Below are 22483 nucleotides of genomic sequence, written 5' to 3'. Positions count from 1 at the left end.
CGGATTACGAATATGCACATATCAGACTCCCTTAAGTCAATAGAATCCTTGGGGCATGGAGAAGCAACTTGTGCCATTACCCTAAGTGTTTCACCCCAATACAGCTGTCCACTTGGGAGCTTTTTGCTTGCTTGTTTGCTGTTGCCACTGCCGCTGTGGGTGTGTGTGTGTGTGTCTGGAAATTGAACCTTGAGCCTTCTAGAATTCATGAAAATGCTCTAAGGCTGAGCTATATATCCCCAGCCTCTAAAAAAAGAAGGTATGTTTTTGAGATGTAGTCACTTCTGAGGGAATGAAGACTGAGATGTTTAAGGCAACAGGCAGAGATGCCTCTTCCTAAGAGATACTTCCTAAGAGATACTCCTATGCCTTGTGACACACATACACACACCCCCCACTTCCCTTCCTCCACACAACTCTCTGGAAGTAAGAGGAACAAGTACCAGGGATCAGTGACTTGTGCATGGTCCCCAGGCAGGGATCAGAAGAGCCTGGAGTGAGTACAGCCCCAGCATGACCTCTGACGGCAGACCCTTGCTTGAGTTCCAGACTGCTCTGAAAAAGTGTGGTCCTTTGGCCAGTTACTTAGCATCTCAGAGCTTTGGCTTTGGCTTTGCTACGGTAAAACAGGGTGGTTGGGTGAAGCCAAGAGATACGTAGTGTCAAGAGTAAGGGTGAAGAGCACTATGGGACAGCAGGCCAAACAGGGCTTATGACAAAGACACCTCCATCCAGAGCAGAGTCTGTGCAATGTTACCCAATGTGTCTCATGAAAAACTAGATCTGCTGGCCGTGATGGAACACTCTTTTGATCCCAGCACTCGGGAGGCAAAGGCAGGCAGACCTTCACGAGTTCAAGGTCAGCCTGATCTACAAAGACTGGCAGAAACCCTGTCTTGAAAGAAAAGAGAGAGAAAAGAAAAGAAAAGCTAGATCTATCACAGACAGAGATGTAAACATGGCTGGGTAAATGGATGCCTGAAAGTATGGGTAGGTGGATGGATGGATGGATGGACATTCTGGATCAGTAGCTAAGGAGATGATGATCAAGATGCCTCCCAGGCTTTGCCTTTTGCAACTATATGGGATGGTGTTGCCATTAGTAGAGATGGGAGACGCAGTTTGGAGGACCTTTGAGATGACCAGGGGAAGAGTCACACAAGTGCCTGCCTGTGTGGGGTTCTTGCCATCTTCTCATCTTGAGGTCACGAGGTAACTCAGGTGACATTACAGACCCAACATGCGCTCAGAAATGAATGACCTGTCTTTCCAGAAACAGAAGCTGATGATGCGAGCAGCCCAGAAGGTTCCACCATGCCTCTGTCCTGGCTCTCCAGGCACAATCAACAGTTAGACCAATCTGAAGAGGAGCTACATGAGGTCCCTGGAAGCCCTGAGATGGAGGTAGGTGGAGAGAGTTGCACGGAGTGTGAAGACCAAGGAGACTCCAGCCCTGCAGCTCCAGGACAGGAACCAGCCAGAGACTGGGTAACCACTATCAAACAAGGCAGTACGTACAGACCTTCAGAGCATCCCGAGGCCCATCCATCTGTTGAACACAGTCCCATAAAGTCTTGGAGCAGTGGAACCGTGAGCCTTGGTCAACCTAGTGACAGCCTTGATTCTATCTGGGAAGGAGACACTGATGTCCTCCAGCCTGCCACCCTGGCCGATGCCCTGCCACAGAGTCCACGGCACAACCTCCCACTGCCAGATGACAGAAATGGAGGTGACGTTGCTCTGGCAACACCCAGAGAATTCCGGCACTCCTTAGCAGCGCCAGCCCAGAATCCTCAGCGCTCTGCAGGCACATGGGGCCGAGAAACCACCAGCTTGTCTAGCTCTCGGCCCGAGGACAGGACCTGGAAGAGAATTAAGCCATCACCTAAGCCACTGCCCTCCCGGTTTACTGGTTCTATCAGCCCCCTGAACACTCGGCTTGGGACAGTAAAGAAAGTTGTGTCACAGCGCAATCGAGGGGCCAATATGGCTGGCCACTCTTCTTCAGATGCCTCCAAGTATGGCCGGGGGCGCCTCAACTACCCACTCCCTGACTTGTCCAAGGTCGGGCCCCGGGTGAGGTTTCCCAAAGATGAGAACTACCGACCCCCCAAGTCTAGAGGCCACAAGAGGCAACAAGACCCTACCAGACCCCTAATCTTCAAGTCACCAGCTGAGATTGTTCGGGATGTACTGCTGAGTGGCGGAGAGCCATCCCTGGCCAACGACTCTTCCCTTGCCCACCCAATCACCAGGGTGCCCCAGGAGTTCCAGACACCTGAACAAGCCACTGAGCTGGTTCATCAGCTCCAGGTAAACAAGACCCAGGCACTTGCTGGTTAGAGAAACTTTGGCTCTGGGTGGGGGCCCTTGATGGCGAAGGGAGGGGCTGTCCCTGTGCTAAAGACAGACCCTGCCTTTTGATCAAGAGCAGTGTGAGAGATTGGGAAATCTACAATGGTAGAGTGCTTACCTCACATGCACAAAGCCCTGTGTCCAATCCCAGCACCTCATAAATGAGCATGGTGGTGCATGTCTGAAACCCTAGCATCCCACAAAGTGGAAACAGGAGGATCAGGTATCTGAGGCCATCCTCAGTTACATAGCAATAGCAAGTTCTGTGCTAGCTTGGACCCTGTCCCAAAACGACAGAGCAGTGAGCATGGTCGTGTCTCATGGATGATCTGTTTGTTTTCAACCTCTGTGTGTGAAAAAGAATTTAACTATGCTGGGAGGAGAGCAGTCTAATGGGCACCCTTTATAACCCAACAGCCGCAGGAAGCAGCTCCTGGGATCTTTTCCCATCTATCTCTAACCTCTTCCCCGACTCCCACAATCCCTCTGAATTAAGCAAAGTTCCAGGTACCCAGTCATTCTCTGTTTTATTGTTTGTGCTTAATTCTAACTACTTTATCCCCAGGGTTTCATGCACAGCCAGAAACAGATCCACAGGCACTCAGCTGTGGCTTGTTCTTGCTGTCCCCCCGAGTCAGATGAGGCTCGTGGGTGGCCCGTGGCCCTTGTGCCCTTCAAGTCTCTGCAGCTCTTCCTGAATTTCTCCTTTCTTGATCTCTTCTGTCTGCCTTCCTTGTACATGACCACTCCATGGAGATGGTCTTTCCAGTAGTCACCCACCTTTGCCCACTGCTGAGGCATATGTGAAATCTCAGGGGAACTTGCATGCCCTCCCTTTACCCTGACCATTGGTATGATCAGACCTGGGGGCTTGGGGTGTAGTCTCCTACGTGCACGTCTCCCCACTGGATCGTGAGATATCGGGGAGGGTGCTGTGAGCTTCCTACAGAACTGTGGCTACTTGCTGCCTCTCCTCATGATGTGTAGTCACAAGCAGTCACTGCCTTGCCCCAACCCTTCTTTTGAAGTGAAAAGATAGTATTATTCTGATGTTGCCTCCTTCTACACTCATTGCTATAAGCCTAAAGGAACAACATCCTCCCTCATTGACCATGAGGTAACCAAGATCTTGATAATGTGGGGGGAAAAAATCAAGAGATACCCATGTGCATCTTCTTCCTTCCTTTTTAGATTTATTCATTTTATTTTATGTATATAAACAATTTGCCTGCATGTATGTATGTATATATGTATGTCTGTATGTATTTGCACTCATGTGTGCATGGCACCTGAGAAGGTCAGAAGTCATCAGATCCCATGACACTGGGGCTACAGATGGCTATGAATCATTTATGAGTACTGGGAACCTAACCTGGATCCTCTGCAAGGACAGCAAGTGCTCTTAACCACTGGGCACCTCTTGAGGCCCCGCCCCCTCTCTCTCCTCCCACCCCTCCTCTGTGTACTTTCAGAAATTGACATAAGACATCTTGTATCACGCTCGACCGTGTTTTGTTGCGTCATGGTCTGTTACTGAGGATGGAACTCACTCAGTTAGATTGGCTGGCCAACCAGCCCATGGGTTCTCCTGCCTCCTCCCCCAGGTCCTGGGGTTACAGGCATGCATCAGCACACTTAGCTTTATTTCAGTTGTTTTGAGACAAGGTCTTTTTCCATAGCTCTAGCTGTCCTGGAACTCACTATGTAGACCAGACTCTTGGACTTTACAGAGTTCCTCCTGCCTCTGCCTTCCAAGTGCTGGGATTACAGGCATGAGGACTTATGCCCCATTCATGCTTGACTTTTTAATACAGGCGCTGGAGATCTGGGCTCAGTTCCTCATGCCTGCACAGTGAGCATTCTACCTACAGAGCCATCACCCTGACCTTTTATAACAGCAACTCATTTTTAAGTGTTACTTCCTTCCATCACAGGCCACCAATGGCATCTGTTTTGTTTTGTTTTGTTTTGTTTTGTTTTCCCCCTACAATGAGTTGCTTTGCCAAAACTTGGGGGGTTTTTTGGAAGACCAGTGACCCCTGAGTAGATAAGAACTATGACTTTTAATTACTTTTCTGCCCTTTGTGTGTGTTTATGCATATGTGTATGCATATGTTCCTATATGTGTGGATGGATGCATGTGTGGATATTTGCATATGGAGGCCAGCAGTCAACCTTGACTGTCTGAGTTCTCCTCCTTACTTGGCTTTTTTTTTTGGAGACAAGATCTCACTTTTACCTGGTGCTCACCAATTCAGCTAGGCCGGCTGGCCAGAGCTCCAGTGCTCCGCCTGCCTCTGCCTTCCCAAATGTGTGCTACCACACCTGGCATTTCTACTCGGGTTTTGGGGATTGAGCCTGGTCTCCGTTCATGTGTGGCCTGAGGTGACTGCATCTTTTCTCTACAGGAGGACTATCACAAGCTCCTCACCAAGTACGCGGAGGCTGAGAACACTATCGACCAGCTTCGCCTTGGGGCCAAGGTACTGGCTGGGGTGGGCAGAGCCAAGCTCTGGGGTCCTTAGGGAGATGGCTTACCCTGCTGGCTTTTGCTTTCTGGGACTCTATGTATTGAGGAGTCCTAGTTCTTGAACTACCACCAGGCTTCTCTGTGACCTTGGCATAACTTAGCTATCCCTGATCTCTCTCCCTCCCTCCCTCCCTCCCTCTCTCTCTCTCTGTCTCTGTCTCTGTCTCTCTCTCTCTGTCTGTGTCTCTGTCTGTGTCTCTGTCTCTCTCTGTCTGTCTGTCTGTCTGTCTCTCTCTCTCTCTCTCTCTCTCTCTCTCTCTCTCTCTCTCTCTCTCTCTCTCTCCCCTGAGGTACTAAAGGTCAGCAGAAGCTATCTCTTTCTCTGTGACTTTGGGGTATGACTACCTAGGCTGACTCTTACACTATTTCTAGCCAGCTAGGTGACGTTTCAGGCTGTTGCCCAGACTTTCTGCTTACTCTCTGGTGCCCCATTTTCCCAGGATCCTGTTTTCACCTTTCTCCCATGCCTCCTCCCCAAACCTTCTCCTTTTATCCAACCGGAGCTAAGCACCCCCTGTGTGGCATGTAGACTGCCCTGAAGGGAAGAGCTCATTCACACTGAGACACTGAGAACCGCACAGCATTGCCTTGCACCCTGACCTGTCTCCAGAGGAGGCTGAGAACCCTGAAGAGGGACCTTCCTCTTTTCTGGGGTGAGGCAGGAAGTGGGCCAGTCGCAGCCTCTGTGGCTTTCTGCTTTCCTCATATTCCTGTTTGCTTAAACAGGCAGCATGGAGGAGGCAGGGCAGCTGTGGGACAGGGATGTAGGCCTCCCCTTATCTGACTGTCCTCCTATAAGGAGAGCACCCCACCTTCCTGCAGAATGCTCCCCACCCTAAGGCCCCTCTGCCATGTGCTGACCTCATGTCTTCAGCCACTTGTGGAGAACATGGGTGAAGGCAACCACAGCAAGGTAAAAGGGGCTTATTGTAGGACCAGAGTTCTGTGTCCCCACACCTGTGGCCCTGCCAGGTGCAGGCAGGGCTGTTCTTACACAGTCTCCTGGGAATATCCGTTGGGTTACAGCAGGGGGCGGGGGAGGGGGCTTGTCATCAGACCTTCTGCAACTCTCTGGAAAGATAACTCTTTGGCCCAAGAGAAAAGTGAGTTCTGCTCAGGTGATTGCACTGAAAATGGCCTATAATTCCCTTTACCTCAGCCTCATTGTCACTCACGGAGTGATAGGGCACAGCTCATGGTCCCAACCTGCAGGGGAGGACAGGGGGCCAGGGCTCAGATGCCTTGCTTTTGAGCCCAATGTTATCTGCCAGAAGGTATCCTGTGTGAGTGAGGGGTTCTGGCTCCCATGGGCTTCCTGCCTCGCACACGGATCCGTGAACATGACTTCTCTAGGGCCTGCTGAGCTCTTTCACTCCGTCCAGAGCCCAGAACAATGCAGGAGAGGCTAGGCCCACCTAAGAGGGACCTAGGTGGGACTATATCCTGATACCTAGGCTACCTCTGTTGTGAGTTCTCTATGGGAACCACAGTCTGATGGAACAGAGACAAACACTGGCTGAACCAGTCAGAGTCCAGGCCAGACTAAGAGTGTCTCCTTTGGTTCCTCCCACTTGCAGACACAACGCTAAGCTAGGAGTGTCCCACGGCAGGTGTTAGGCACAAAGGTGGCATGTGCCCCTGGGTCTCTTCATGCTAGATGGTGTACTTTCTTCAGATCTGGGATGCCCAGCTCAGGCCCTGACATTGTGTGTGGGACAGGCCTACAGACAGGCAAGCCATGGCAGTAGAAATAGCCATCCTGTTGACTGCTCTCCTAAGTCATTTAGATCTGAGCACAGAGAGGTTAAGAAACTTGTCACACAACACAGAGGCACCAGAGTTAGGGTTTGACCGTAAATACCTGGCTGCAGGGCCCCTGACTCACTCGCTCTGCCAAAACCAAGCCGACACTCACTGGGTCTGCAGCCAGAAAAGCTGTCCAGGGAAGGCCAGTGCTAGATCTAGGAGCTTCTAGGAGCCAGGGGCTGGGAGTATGGGATGGTACAGAGTCAGGGGTGGGCTAGGGGTGGGCTTTATTCTGTATGCTAACCCTGGAGTCTGTGATGATGCCACCATCACCATCACTGCTTGCTGTCTTGTTGCTACTTCCTCCCAGCTCCTGTGCCTCAGTCTCAGCTTTCAGGAGAGGGGGGGATGTGAAACAGATGAGGAGACAGAAACTACCCCAAAGGAATTGGGGAATGATGTCACCCCCTTTCTCCTGAAGTGAGTTCTATTGCCACTCTGGGTACAGTGCATGTGGGAAGCCTCTGTGCTCAGAGGAGCCAGAGCACTCCTTTCCCCCTCCCTTTCGCCCCATTCATTAAAGCTCATTACCATTTTAAAGGCTTGGAGACCCCATCTGTGCCCAGAATACTCATTTGTTTAACCCGATATTTCCCAGACTCACTGGTCCACCCTGCACAGCGCCCTGAGTGCTTCAGAATATCAGTGCAGGGTCTACTGTGTCCACAAGGCAGGTCATGTCAGGGACAGGCCCAAACAGCCCCTCAGTTGCTAAGCCCCCCCTTCCTCCCCACTTCCTCTGCATGGCCAGGCCTGCAGCGGCTCTGCTCCCCTTGTTTTCATCCTCTGGGTCTAGAGGCTGCCAGGTTCCCATTGCTCCCCAGGTGGGGCCTTGGCACAGTGGGCAAGGAACTCTAGAGGGTGAGGGCCCCCCCCCCTGGGATTTGGGTCACCTCAGGAAGAAAGGGGTGCTGATGGGCAGGCCCCCACAGGCAGAGCCTGAGCAGATGGTCCAGGGGATTATGAAAATCCAGCTTTGTTCTCAGCTAGGGAAGCTCAGGCTAGAGGAGGAGGGAGGCAGCGTCACCAAATTACACTTGGAGCAGCCAGGCTCCAAAGAACAGCATGAGCAAAGGGGTTTCCTGTCTTCAGGCCATGGAACCCCTAAGCCACGCCCATCTTCCGCAGCTTAGTCCTGATCCTGGGGTAGCAGAGGCAGTAAGGATAGTCCACCTGAGCTCTTAAATAGGTACCCCTGCATCATAGGAGCGAGCCTTTTTCACTGGCCCAGCTTCATGGTGGCCATATACACATAAGGATAGGGAGGATGTTGAAGATAGAGGGATGATGATGAAAGTTAAGGTAATGGTGAGGATGGTGAGGATGGTGGTGGTGGTAGTGATGATGGTGGTGATGGTGGTGATGATGTGATGGTGGTAATGATAGTGATAATAATAATAATGGTAATGATGATAGTGATAATAATAATAATAATAATAATAATAATAATAATAATAATGGTAACAATGATAATGATAGTGATGATGGCAATGGTGATGGTGGAGATGTTGGTGACTGTATTAGTTACTTGTCTATTGCTGTGTAAGATACCATGATTAACCATATAGGAGGAAGGATTTATTGGGGTTTATGGTTCATACGGATAAGAGTCCATCACCATCATAGTGGAGATGTATGGCAGGCAGTCATGGTGGCTGATCAGCAAGCTTATAGCTCGCATCATAAACTACAAGCAGGAACCAAGAATGGTGTGTGGCATTTGAAACCTCAACGCTCACCCCAAGGACACACTTCCTCCAGCAAGGCCACACCTCCTAGTCCTACCCAGAAAAATGTCACCAACTGGATGAAGTATTCGAATCCCAAGACTATGGGAGACATTTTCTTTCAGACTACCACACTGACAATGCTGAAAGTACAGGTGGCAGCTACATTTACTAAGCACTGACTTTATGCGTGGGGCTGTCAGCAATGCCATCCGCTAGAACTCAGAGTGTACCCTAACGGAGCTTGGATTTGAGCCTGGCCAATGGCTTTGGAGCATATTAAGCCAAGCTAGCCAGACTGGGTATTTTCAGTGGTGGCTTATACAGCTCAGTCATACCTGCTCAACTTGTCAGCTATGGAGTGAAAACTGTCATGGACAGCACACAGTGACAGACATGGTTGCATCCAGTGAACCTCGGTGTACAAAGCAGATCCTGCCTTCCCAACTCTATTCACACCCCTGCTTGGAACCTGGTGCCCCTCCTTCTGAGCTCCAATGTGCTTCCTCCTCATCAGCTGCCTCTCTATACACTTCCCATCCCATCTTCAATGGCAGAACACAGGATTCCCCACCCCACCCCACCCCACCCCACCCCCCACCCCCCCCCCCCCGTGCACATGACGTCTTCTTCCTTCCTTCAAACAGCCATTCACTACAATTTATTTATTATTATCAATGTAGTTATTATTAGAGATATTTCATTAAAATGTTAATGGTTATTATATATGTATTAGACACATAATAAATGTTATTTGTAACATTTATTGTTACCAGTGTAAAGCGATAGGCTTTGACGTCAGCATGGTCTTGTGATGTAGTCCAGGTATTTAGCTGGGAGTCCAGGGCTCATAAGGTGCTCACAGGGACCGAAGCACAGAGCCCATATGGGTGTGCACTAGATTCTCTGCATATATGTTGTGGTTGTTTAGCTTGGGTTTTTTTTTGTGGAACTCCTAATAGTGGAAGTGGGGGTGTCTCGGACTCTTTCACCTGCTCTTGGGACCCTTTTCCTCCTACTGGGTTTTCTCCTCCAGCCTTGATATGAGGGTTTGTTCCTGGTCTCATTGTAGCTTGTTATGCGGTGCTCCATTGATAGCCCTGGGAGGCCTACTCTTTTCTGAAGGGAAACGGAGGAGCGGTGGGGGGGTGGGGTGGGAGGTGGGGGTAGGTTCTTGGAGGAGTGGGGGGAGGGGAGGCTGAGGTCAGGATTTGTTGTATGAGAGAAGAATAAATAAAAAGAAAAGGATGAAAAATGGAGAAAGCAGTCCCTGCCTGCCTCCCTTCCAGGACCTCTGTAAAGAGAGTAGGCAATGGCTTCTAAGTCCTCTGCCCATGTGGGTGCCACTGAAAAGTGGTGTTCACGATTCCCAGGGTGAGTAAGGAGCTCCTGTGTGGAAGATGGATGAATGACAGATGTAGCATCTTTCCAGTGAGCTTGCCCCCATCTGACTCCTCCCTTCCCTGCTTCCCTCTTCCTCAGGTACATCTGTATTCAGACCCACCCCAGCCCAGTCAGAGCATCCGCTCTGGGTCAATGCCGCAAGGAAACAAGGTCTTGTCCTTCTCTATCCCGCAACCCAGATCAGCAGAGTGGTGCCCTAGTCCTGCCCAGGATCCACAGGCTTCTGAGGCCACAGGTGAGTTGGGGAAGGAGCCAGACTTTTTAGCAGCCTCCTCCTCATGGAAGACATTTGGTCCACCCCGGGGTGGGCACTGGCTTATAGCCAGAGTGGAGTGTCAAGACCCTCTCTGGACCAACTGACTTGACCAAGCTAAACATCCTGGGTAGAGCCTTAGCTAAGCCACCTGGCCTTTTGGCTCCTCTGTGGCACGAGCGTTGTTTTCATTGAGCCCATTGTAAGCCCTATAAAATGGACACAGTGTGACCTAAGTTAGTCCCCATGTGGAGCCAGTGAGGGACACACCTTTCATAATCCCATGATAGTTGGGAGACCTGGGGCTCAGAGAGACAAAGTCATGCTAGGAACACATAGCTTGGGATGAAAAGGGCCAGGATTCGAACCTGCATCTCTAAATTAGAGGCCATACTTACAACTGAGAATTGCCCCCTCCCCACCTCCGGGTTCCAACACCACCCCCTCTCAGCTTTGATGTAGGATAGATCAATGCCTCATTTTCTCTAGTAGTGGAACAGCATGGTGGTCGTCCCTCTTCCTAGATAATGTGAGGGAGGGTAGCCAGAAGGGGCCGGCTATAGCTTGATGATGGAAATCTGAGATGCCTCAGGCCTTTAGCCTCAGTGGATTGGGAGACTGTCATCAGCCCCAGGGTTCAGCGGCTATGTATTCCAGGGTGGCCGTCCCCACGAGACCTGAGTCCCTCCTCGTCCCCCAGCATGACCACTCCAGGGCGGCTTCCTCAGAGCCAGGGCATTGCCACAGACCAGCCCTCCACAGGACAGACCCAGGCACTAACGTCTCGGGCCAGTCGGCTCCTGGCCAAGGTGAGTAAACCCCAGCTTTACCCCACAAGACACCTCATCCCTGTGCATGGGCCTTCTGTATATGTGAGAGATGCTTCCGCCAGCCCCAGATGTCTCTGCTCCACCTCCATGTGACTAGCTCAGCAGTCCAGGAACTTGACCAACCCTCTTGCCCTTAGGCACTATGTGATCCAGCTTCCTTGTCACCCAGGATGAGGTTGAACCTATCTATTGACCTGTCCGTTGTCACAGCTCCTACAATCAGGCTTGGAGGTGTCCCCTGTTTGTCCATGGGGAGACCCTGAACTCTCTCTGGCCTCCACCCAACATTTTCCTCTTTAGGACAAACTGCCCCTTCTTGCTTCATTCAGTACCGAAGTCAGTCCAACCACCTCTGCAGTGCACTGTGGAGTTGTCTGCAAGTCTTGGTCTAACTTCACACTTGGCTTTGTTCCAAAGGTGTCTAAAGAGACTTATGAAGACACAACGCCTTAACCACATTCTGAAAACGGAAGTAGGGGAGCTGGGGCAGAGGGGAAGTCCGCGTAGAGAAAAATAAACCAAGCTAGCTCAAAGCCAGTAAACGAGATGTTCCATTGGGCCCTGAGCCCTCAGCCCAGAATCACACTTTAGGCTTTGAGCTTCCTGCTCTCCATTATAAAAATATAAACACAATCATTATATTACCTTGTCTAAAAAACCGATTTCTTTCTCCATTACCACCATCCTTGTCTTTCCTTTCTGGGGCCTTGGGGTAGGGTAATAGCTTTACTGAGGTCTAATTCACATTCATATACCACAACTTCACAACTCACATGTTTCCTGTGTCATGGGCCTGCAGCCACCAAGGTCCATGTTAGAAAGACACTGTCCAGGAAACCGACCCTGACCATCCCACCCTTCGTCCCCAGTGGTTACACAACCTCCCTTTGTCTCTGCAGTTTGTCTGTTTGGGACAACATGTCACGAGATCTGGCTCAACCACATTCCTCCTTCATGTCTGACATCTTGGAGTTTCCCTGGTATTTTTTGGCTCCTCTGTGGTACGGCAGCGTGTCATTCCGTCCTTACCATTCTTGGTCATGTGGATACCCTGTCTCTCTGGCAGTCAGGTTGACACTGAGCAGGTACAGGGCATGGTTACTGCCCAGTCCAGAGCCGTGCTGTCCCACCTGGGAACCCATGCTGTCCTGGGCTCTTTAATTCTTGACACGGGGCAGGTTTGAGTGAGGGTGTGCTGGGAGTGCAGGGCACACTAGAGCTTAAGGACATATCAAAATGAGACTCACAGCTGTCTCACGGGCTGGTATCTCATGCCTGTAAGCCCAGCACTAGAGAGGCTGGGACAGAAAGGTCACTGTGAAGTCAAAGTCAGCTTCAGCTACTGAGTTTTTGGGGGGTTTGTTGTTGTTGTTGTTATTGTTGTTGCTGTTGTTTTGTTTTGTTTTTGTTTTTTGTCTGCAGTGCCGGATAGAACTCAGATCCTTTTTTTCTAAGCACACACTCCACCACTGAGCCACACCCCAAGCATAGACTGATACTGCCAAGTCTCCCAGAGCTGAAGCCTTTCTCTACCCACAGAGGACTGAACAGGTCCTAAGGAAACACAACACCATCTTATATAAGAGACTCAGCATCCCTCTGTCTTCATAGTCACTCGGCTAGGGATCCATGGATGCTGTGGGACACGTGTACAAAACATATCATATTTCTCCCTTGGGTACATCCAAGGCAGTGCCCTCATCTTGATTTGGCCCTGAACAATAGGCCTTGGAGCCTTTGGACATAGGAATATCCCATGAGGCCCTCTTTCTTGCTAACTGCATACTGTTCCTCAGACTGGCGTGGCTGCTGTTCCTCCCACTAGTCAGACTGCAGGAAATGTCCCTCATAGGTCCTCCACCACATGAGTACACCTCCTAGGTTTTCCCCAAGGCTGGCCTGGCCAAGGCCAGAGGTGGAATCCACTTCCAGGATCCACCCCCTGCTGGGAGTACACGTACGTTCTGAAGGCTGACACAGCACACTGTGACTGAGTGTGTGAGGGTCGGATTCATAGAGCATGCCTCTTTCCCTCCCATGGTCCAGGTGGAATCCTTCGAGGAACTGGTACTGGCTGGACATCTCCCACCCCAGGAACAAATCAAGGTACTACTACCCCATGTGGGAGGTGCACCAGCAGTGACCAGTTAGCCTGACGCTAGGGTTGTCTTTGAGCCCCGTTTTTTTTTTCCTGAAGGCAGGTGGCTGTGCCCCAGACCAGTCTCTCTCATGGCAGCTGAGAGCTCCCATTTCCTGCCCAAGGCACCTCCTACTGTGTCATGGTAGCAAGCTCTTGCTGAGCCATAGTGGCTTCCCAGACACTCTGGAAGTCCCATCACTGTTTTATCTCTTCATCACAAATGCCCACTGGGAAGCTGCGATCATTAACCCTGCTTAACTATGATGGTGCAGAGGCCCAGAGAGAAATGACAGTGAAGCCACACTGCGGTGGGCGACAGAGTCCTTAGCTCAGGCTGCTGCCTCTCAGTTGGGGCCCCTGCCCTGCCATACCCACAGGCTCCAGAAAGGAGCATTTGCTTTCTTACCTACTTTCCTGTTATTTTTCCAAAGCTTGGAACCAGGGGTAAAGAGGAGTGGGGATCATTTCTTCCATGAAACTTTCACTAGCTAAACTTCAGGTTTTAGATAGTTAGAGCCAGACATGTCCAATCTTTACTGCTGCCAGTCAGGGCCCTAGGAAGGTGCGTGTGGGGTCCTCAAACCTGGGAGTTCGTATGGGGAAAGACTGGTAGCATGGCATGGGTGACACCAGGGTTAGGAGATGGGGGAGAGCCAGGAGGAGTACCTGACCCCACTCCTCTAGGGTCTCTCTGGGTCCCTCACATTGGACAGATACCCTGAAAGCTGCTGTGGAAAGGGTCCAGTTAAGGGTAGGGAGGAAAAGATGCCAAAATATAGCCTAGAGAAACAGATATAGGGGGACCCCAAGAAATATCATAGCATGTGCGTTCTCTCAGGTTGTGACAGATGCCACAGCAATTTCCAGCTACAGGGTATGTGACATGGACTGTAGCATATCACCAAGGGGATTTGGGATTTGCCCCTGAGAATTAAATCTTTCCTTTGGGACTAAGCATGTGGCTGAGTTGGTAGAGCATGCTTGCCTAGCATGTGTAAAGCCCTGAGTTTGAACGCCAGCACTGTGTAAAATTGGGTGTGGTGGTGGCACACACACACCTGTAATGCCAGCATGCAGGAGATAGAGGTGTGTGTGTGTGTGTGTGTGTGTGTGTGTGTGTGTGTGTGTGTGTGCGCGCGTGCGTGCGTGCGTGCGTGTACGTGACAGCCTTATGAGTCAGTTCTCAGTTGCCACCTCTACATGGGTTCCAGGAATATGAATTCAGGTCACCAGGCCCAGGTGACAAGTACTTTATCCACTGAGCCATCTCACTGGCCCCAACTTCATTTTTGAGACAGGACATCATGGAGTTACCCAGGCTAGCTTTGAGCTTTTCGTCCTTCTGCCTCAACCTCTCACATATATTACAGGCCTGTACCATGACACTCAGCCCTCTTGTAGCTCCAAAGTATATGATAATGTTCTAACACAGGACATCAGTTTATTCTTCCCAGTCCCTGACTGCTGTGGTACCTGATGCCCAGCCTTCACCTCCCCTCGCTCACCTTTCCCAGTCTTTAATGGCCATTGCCCCCTTTTCTGTGTCAGTGCTTTTAGCCCCCACATGTGAATATGAACATATGACTTTTGTCCTCCTCTGTCTTCACTTAGCATTAAGTCCTGTGGAGCCATCTTTCCCACTACAAATGACAATTTGAAAATGTCATTGTTTTTTTTCCTTCTCCATCCTCATTCCTATCTAGGGAGCCTACGGGCTTCTGAGGGATCAGATGTGGCTGGAGACTACATTCTAAGTTCAGTCACATAGGAAGGGACTAACAGGAGAGACCAACAGCCATATATGCACGATGTTTGTGTTCACTCCCGGGGCCTAGCAGGGTAGTTAGGACCAGGAGCTTTGAGTCCAGTGGGCCTGGGTTCAAGTCTTGCCTCTATAATTTGTTCACTTGCTGTGTGAGTTTCAACAACTTAAATAACTTCTTTGTCCTTCACTGGCAAATTGTATCTCTCCCTGAGATTTTGTTGAAGTGGAAATGAATGAATGCGATATTCATTTTTCTAAGAACCACTATGCCAGTCACCTTCATGCAGAGTGTGAGCTTATAATGCTATCTGACCTCAGTATCCGTAAGGAGTGAAGATCCAGGCTCCCTGAAGTATTAGAACCCTATGGGACACGGAGGTAGGATACTACATCTGACTGGGTACCATGGCGTCCTATAGTCTACACGAGAAGAGCTAGAGATCTCTGGGCTGGTGCCTAGACTTCAAGTGTTTGATGGCAGACAGTTCCTTCTGGGCAGAAGCCTCCAGAGGTGCTCAGCCACAGCTTGTTTCTCAAGCCTCCATGTGAGCCCCCGCGAAGAGCCACCTGCCCATTATGTGAGCATGGAACCCCCAAGGGCAGACACTCAGAGCTCTCGGCCCTTGTTTCAGAGCTTGGAGCAACTGAGGGCAGCCCACGTGGCCCTAGAGGCAGAGTACCTGCAGGCCTGCAGAGAACGGCACCAGAACCCACAGCATGATGCCTCGCAGGGGAGTCCCAGGACGCTCCATCTCTGCAGGTAGGTGCTGGAGAGACAGGATCGGGGCGTGTGTATGGGGGAGACAGGTGGGACAGGGTTCCCTCTGTCTCTAGGAAGAAGCTACTTAACCTGTCCTAGTGAGCAACACATCTAAAGCTGAGAACCCAGTCCCTTTAGATAAGTTTTGGAGATCAGGACTGTAAAGCCCCTCACTAGACAATGGGGAAACTGAGGCCAGGGGAAACTAGGGTTTTCGTAGAGTCACACAGCATGGGGATGGCGTAGGGGACAGAGCTGAGGCCTCCTGGTTCCCAATGGAGTCTTATCATCTCGCTATTGAAGTTTCTGGTGCTGTCTATTAATGGCTTACATGGTCCCCACGAGGGTACTCCTAGGGTCTCTGATTTCACACCTGTCACCATCCAGCTATTTCCTCCTTCCAGGGAGCTGGAGGCCGAGATATACTGCCTAGGGCAGCGCCTAGAAGAGCTGCAGGACCATATGGGCCAGGATCAAGGAGAGCCAGAGCCATGCAGGCCAGACCTGCGGGAAAGCACCCCAGCCATGCCCTTCCTGACCCGGCCAGCCCATCTGCCTTCAGGACCAGTGCCCTCACCAGCTGTCCACACCCACCCTGAGGTACTACCTTGCTCCATCACATTGGGCCAGTCCCTATTTCTTTATTTTATTCATTCCATGTTAATTTCTTCATATATATATATATTTAGGAAGTGTGTGCCACATTCTAGGCCCCATAACACACTGTGGGGATTCAGTGAGGACAGAAGGTGGAGAAGGTGACCTCTGCCCTTACATAGCTATCTGAAGGTGAGGACTAGTTGTAGAGGGACTTACCGTTTTGACAGCACTCCACAAGAGAAGTACAGGTTCTGTGGAAGTGATGGGAAGGCACTAACCAACTAGGAGGAGGAGACATATTGTCTCTGAAGAAGTAATGTTTAAATGAAATAATAAAGTAAGTAGGACTTGCCGGCCACGGTGACACATGCCTTTAATCCCAGTACTTGGGAGGCGGAGGCAGGGATGGCTGAAAATTTGAGGCCAGCCTGGTCTATAAGTCTAGGACAGTCAAGGCTACACAGAGAAACCCTGTCTTGGAAAATCAAAAATCAAAAGCGCAAAATAAAATAAAATAAAAAATAAGTGGGACTCATTCTGTATAGCAGACCAGTAAACAAGTCATTCAATGGAAAGTGAATGGGCTATAGTCTGCCATGTTTCTGGAGACACCAGCATGGACTTTGTGATGCTGGAGCTTGTGGTCATGTCTTAAACTGGAATTAGACTGTCCTTGAGTTTTCAGCAGAGGATGGCACAGAAGGCACTGAGGCTGAGGAATGACAGGAGGCAGGGGGCAGGAGGGAGGGAGGGAGGGAGGGAGAGAGAGAGAGAGAGAGAGGAGTACAAGAGTTTAAACAAGACTCAGACGGTTCATTTGATCAGATTTGATTGGCAGTGAGAGAAAAGGCAGCCAGGTCCTCTTCCAGGCCCCAGCCTAGAGCAAGGGACAAGGTTTATGGATTCTTACAAAGCTAAGATACCAGACACAGCTCTGTGTGGAACGTGCTTTCAACAGAGCCCTCTTTCCACACCATAGTCTGTTAAGGGACAACTATTCTCTCCTTTGGGTGGGTGAGCTTTGACCACACAGATGGCAGTGGTGACAGTTCTGTGTCCCTAAGCTCCTGCTCCTGGCCTGTGTGGACTATGCTGCTCATAGGGTTAGTACGTTAGGTAAGTGAGCTGAGAAGGCTGGCCCTGGGGCTTGGGCACTCACCCTGAGCCTTGCCGAGCAGACGGAACAACCCTGGCAGGTGGCATTTCCTGTGCTGACAGGAAGCCCAGGTGGCCAGGCTACAGGGGGGAGGTGGGGACAGAAGCCTCTGGCAGGCTGTCTTCCCTGGCTTTGGTGTGGCTTTAACATATCATGCCAGCCTTAATTTTCATGTGAGGTGTGTGCTGGGGCACTGAGGAGAAGTCACGTCTGAAGTATGCCTGGCAGTTACCAGAAGCCCAGCTCACAGCAGCCAGCCCTGAGGATCCTGCAGCCTTCACAGAGTATCACACACATGAATGAATGGCGGGAGACAGGAGACTAACACGTCCACTGTGTCCTGCTCTTCAGCATGTGACATGAGATGGCAGAGGCAGGTGCTCAGTGTGATGCTTAACCTATGTCCCCCACTTCCTTGGCCCAGCCCACTGCCGCCACCATTTCCCCTGGAAGCTCACGCATGCTCCCCATGAACAAAGAGGTGAGCCCGGGCAGCATGAAGACAGAGGAAAGCCCTAGAGACCTCCCAGAGCTTCAGGTGGAGCAGGACTTCCATGGCCTTCTGGAGCAGTGAGTATCCATAGGATGGAGGCACTGGCCACTGCTGGGCCAGCTACACTGGGTCTTGCTTGCACCCATGGGCAGAGATGACACCCCTGGATATCCTCCTGCAGATACCTCAGCGTGAAGTCCCTCCCTGAAGTCTTGAGGGTGGAAGATGAAGAGGACCTGGGAGAGGAGGAAGAAGAGGAGGAGGAGGAGCAGAATCATCATGGCACCTTGGAAGTTGATGGTCCAGCCACAGCTCTAGGGAAAGCAGAAGCCATGAGGGTACCACCAGGACAGCTCCCAGCACAGGCTGAGGAAAGCCATCGGGCTGCTATCCAGTAAGTCCCTGGCCTCCGTCACAAGCTCCAGTGTCCCACACAGGGGTGGCCATTGGCACCACAATCAAAAGTTAGGTATATAGCTCAGTTTAAGAGTCCTTGCCTAGCATGACCCAAGTTCAAGACCCATTTCAGGGGGAAAAATATTTCACCTGTGATATTGTTGCCACGTTCCTTATATTATTATTTTTCCTTTAAGAATGATTTATTTATGTATTTATTTATTTAATGTAGATGACTGATTTAGCTGCATGTACACCTGCATGCCAGGAGAAGGCACCAGATCTCATTATAGATGGTTGTGAGCCACCATGTGGTTGCTGGGAATTGAGCCCAGGACCTCTGGAAGAACAGGTGAATCACTTAACCACTGAGCCATCTCTCCAGCCTTTATATTATTTTCAAAGTTAGTTTCTATTTGTAACACAAAATTTTGGTCTTGCATTTGTAGTAACATTGTCTTTTGAGTCCATGGACGTCTGTGGAAGTAGCTAACATAGGAATGGGGGCATGTGAGCCCCTGGGCTCTGAGAAACTCTGCTTCAGCCATGTCTTCATGGTTTTCATGCTATGGTGTGCTGGGTGGGTTATTTTAGCTTCCTACATTACAGTTAAAAGGTTCTTGAGGTTCAGGGGTGGAAAGTGTTGCCCTAAGTCACACAGCTAGGTGACAGAGCTACGATGCATCCCCAGGGATGTGTATCTGATGCCAGAGCTTGCCCCTGGACTGGTGCTCTGAGGATATGCTGAGCCCCTAGGTCTGGGACACATGGCTTACATGGGGGCTGAGGAATGCCGTTTATCTCCTTCCCTGCTAGGGAAGATGAGGAACAGGAGGTATCCATGAAGCCACCAAGCTTCCGGACATCCATGGCCAGAGATAGGTACACACCAGGCCTGGATCCAGCTGAAGTGGCTCAGCGAGGCACCAAGGCCATGGTGTCACATCGGAGCAGCCTGACCAGCCTGGAAGAGAGCGGGCCCTCAGGGCTCCTTCCCCGCAAAGCTCTGCTTCGGCCTGGTGGGCCCCACATCGAGGTGAGTGTGCTTGTGCGATGGCCTGAAGGTCCCCTGGTGTCTGAGCTGTCCCTGCCCTTTGCTCTCACTGGCCCTTTTATTGTTTTACCCTTCTTGCATGACACTACTCCTGTTCCTGCGACCATAAGCCTGGCCACCAGTAAGCATTTCGGCCTGATGCCACTGCCAGCCCTGTTCCTCTGCTAGTAGCCTCCTTCCAGAGCTGTGGCTTGTGCCCATATGTCTCACCATGTGGCAGAGTTGGGGCCTTGTTCCTAACTGTGCCGTTTACACCAGCAAGTGGTAATTCTCAAACTGTTCCAGGGTGGAAAGGTCATAGATGAAATGCACTGAGGCTGTGTATATCACACACACACACACACACACACACACACACACACACACGCACACACACAGGCATATGTGCACACACACATACACCCTTACATAGAGGCAAACACATATACAGTTTTATGTGGGCATACATGTGCATGCACATACCACATTTCTGTAGTCTGATGAACCTATGCTTGGCAGTCTCTGCACTAGACCCTGAGAACACTGAGGTGGCTGGGTGCCCTCATCACTTTCGTGTTCCCTATGTCCTGCTTTAAAGTCATGGGCTGGCATGTGTATAACATATGTTGTCCTGGGCATCTCTACAGCCCATGGTACTGCCTGTACCAAAAAACAATGGTTTGAGGCTTTCTCCTCCTCTTTCTCCTTCTCCCTCCTCCTCCCTCCTCCTTCTGCACCTTGTAAGCCCTAGCATCTCTCCCAAGAGCCCAGATGGAGCCCCGTCCTCAGGGCAGCAAGGCCCGCTCAGTTTCCTCTTGGGACAGGGAGTTTAACACTAACCTGGCCACAGGATCAGACAGCCTGGGGTTTTAGAACCCTGGGAAAGTGAGGCCAGGATCTGGGAGGGTCTTCCTAATGCACAGGAGTACCTTCCTTAGACTTAAAGACTGTGGCCTATTCTAGGAGCCCTGGATGGTATCACCAGAGACAGACAGTGGCTTCGTGGGCTCAGAGACCAGCATAGTGTCACCCTTCACCCAGACCCCAGAGCACCGGCTTTCCCATGTCAGGTATTCTAGCCCACCGTTGTTACATGCCTAGGGTATCTGGAGAAATCCAAGCGTCTGTGGCGGCGCAGATCAGGGGTCCGTAGTCTCAGCATCTGCACACTCTCACCTCAACCCCAGTGTTGGTTCCTGTTCCTGCTGACAGAAGGGAAGAGAAGCCCCAAGAGTGAAAGTGATGACCTGAATATCACCCAGCCCATTAGCAACTGCTGGGAGATTTGTTTGTTTGTTTGTTTACTAAACAAATGCAGAAGTGAATGAAGTGAGTAGATCACGACTGCAGGGAGGGCAGTGTGAGATTCCGGATGCTATGGGCAAAAGAGTATCAACGTGGCAGGTGGAGAGAGACCGGAAGAAACTCAAGGGAAAGCTGAGGGTGGAGGAGATATGCAGGAAAGGGGGAGTGATGTAGTCGCCATGGAGACTGGTGGTCCCCAGGGTGGGGCACTGGCCACTTAGAGGCCCAGCTGGTGACTCAGGTGTGCACATGAAGAAAGAGCTAGAACTTTCCAGGATGAACAAAGCTTCACGCCTCTATATGGCTAATAGGTGCGCTGCGATGCAAATGTCAGAACAAGAATGCCCCTGACGACGCTGTCCTCAGTCCCCAGATGTACTGAGATTCTGGACATGTGCAGCCCTAAGCTTTAGCACACAGAGGGGCTTGGGCACCATGGCCTGAGGCCTTTCTGTCTAACCTCAGTGTGTCCCTCCTCTCCTGGCCTCCAGCACTGTAGCGACATCTGCTGAGCAAGTCCCTGCCTCTGTGCCTGCTGATGGAGCCTCCCATCCCAAGGCCAGGGGTTCTGTGGTTCTCAGAAGAGTCACTGAGGCTGGCACACCCAGAAGCCTAACCCAGCAGCATACTTCCGGCCCAAACAGCTCTCTCTGGCAAGGGGCACGGAGCTCTCCCCTGGAGCAGGCACCAGAGGCTACCATGGGTGAGTGGGGAGCCTGGGTAGGGTGCAGCCAGAGAGTGTACCAATTGCAGCATCAAACAGCCAGCCTTGTGTTGTACTTCAGGGTGGGAAATACTACGGAGGGTCAGCACAGGGAAATTAAAGGTTGCAGATAGGGGAGCAGCGGAAGAGAAGGCTCCATTGGGAAAATGTTTATCTTGCCCTTGAGCCCCAAGAGCCCAAATGAAAAGGCAGGTGAGTACCGTTTGAGATCCCAGTGCTGGGGAGGCCAAGATGGGTCTAGCCAAATTGGCAGCCCCAGGCCAATGAGAGATCCTGCCTCAAAAACCAAATCACACAGAGGGACTGGGAAGATGGCTCAGGCGTTAGGAGAACATTCTGCTCTTGCAGAAGATCTGGGATCTAGTTCCAGCATCTCCATCATGCCCTCACAATTGCCTCTACCTCCAGCCTCAGGGGAATCTGACACTTCCAGCCTGCAAGGACACCAGCATGTGCGCGCGCGTGTGCGCGCACGCGCGCGCACACACACACACACACACACACACACACGCGCGCGCACATACCTTCCCACTTCTTCTTTGCCCATCACCCCACCCTCAGTTGAAGCTCCCAGGCTCATTCCTGCTGCCTGTGTTGCCTCTTTCTCCCTCTTCAGCACGTCCCAGGTCCGAGTTCAAAAGACAGAAGCAGAATTCCAGACATCTCCTTCCTAGTGGAAAAACCAGCCCAGACCCTGCCCCAAGCTCCTCCACAGCTGCAGCCATGCCCCATGGATCAGCAGAGAGCACTGCCAACCTCCTCCTCACCAGGACAAAGCGCGAGTAAGTGGGCACAATCCAGGCAATCCCACCTCACTCGGTGGAGAGTGGAAGAGACTGAAGGCTGCTATGACAGTGCCCCGACCTGTCTTACATATTCGAGGTGCCCATGCTGGAGCCACATGTGCCTGGGTCTTGCCTCCTAGCTCAGGGCTGGTATTGACTTCAAGAACTCTTCTCTAGCCAATGGGAAATGAGCAACAGATGCATCCTTCTGACTCTGAGACCCACCCCTCACACACTAGCCCTGCTGTGTAACATCTGTCTTCCAGATTAATATCAAGCTAGGCATGGGGGCCACCACAACCATGTAATTCCAACACCTGGGAGGCAATCTGGAGGATCATGGGGATCATGGGTTCTATGCAGGCCTGGGCTAGATGGTGAGAACCCGCCATGTCTCTCAGCAGTTTTCTTGGTTGACTAG

General features: G+C 51.2%; 1 protein-coding gene across 7 annotated transcripts in view; it reads left to right on the top strand.

Moving 5' to 3' along the window:
- The window catches only part of AKNA (AT-hook transcription factor), a 47496-nt gene that overhangs the window by 14529 nt on the left and 10484 nt on the right, over positions 1-22483 (top strand). For all 7 annotated transcript variants that reach the window (XM_084773733.1, XM_084773734.1, XM_084773732.1 and 4 more), the window contains 13 exons: positions 1274-2313; positions 4764-4838; positions 9901-10057; positions 10733-10884; positions 12952-13011; positions 15443-15570; positions 15975-16170; positions 17751-17896; positions 18001-18213; positions 19032-19251; positions 20212-20318; positions 21045-21256; positions 21894-22059. In XM_084773733.1, coding sequence (XP_084629859.1) covers positions 1274-2313; positions 4764-4838; positions 9901-10057; positions 10733-10884; positions 12952-13011; positions 15443-15570; positions 15975-16170; positions 17751-17896; positions 18001-18213; positions 19032-19251; positions 20212-20318; positions 21045-21256; positions 21894-22059 — 2872 coding nt within the window. The remainder of the gene's footprint in view (positions 1-1273; positions 2314-4763; positions 4839-9900; positions 10058-10732; positions 10885-12951; positions 13012-15442; positions 15571-15974; positions 16171-17750; positions 17897-18000; positions 18214-19031; positions 19252-20211; positions 20319-21044; positions 21257-21893; positions 22060-22483) is intronic.

The sequence above is a fragment of the Acomys minous genome, assembly GCF_964271855.1.
Source record: "Acomys minous genome assembly, chromosome: 1".
NCBI classification, from domain to species: Eukaryota; Metazoa; Chordata; class Mammalia; order Rodentia; family Muridae; genus Acomys; species Acomys minous.
This window is presented reverse-complemented; position numbering and strand designations above follow the sequence as displayed.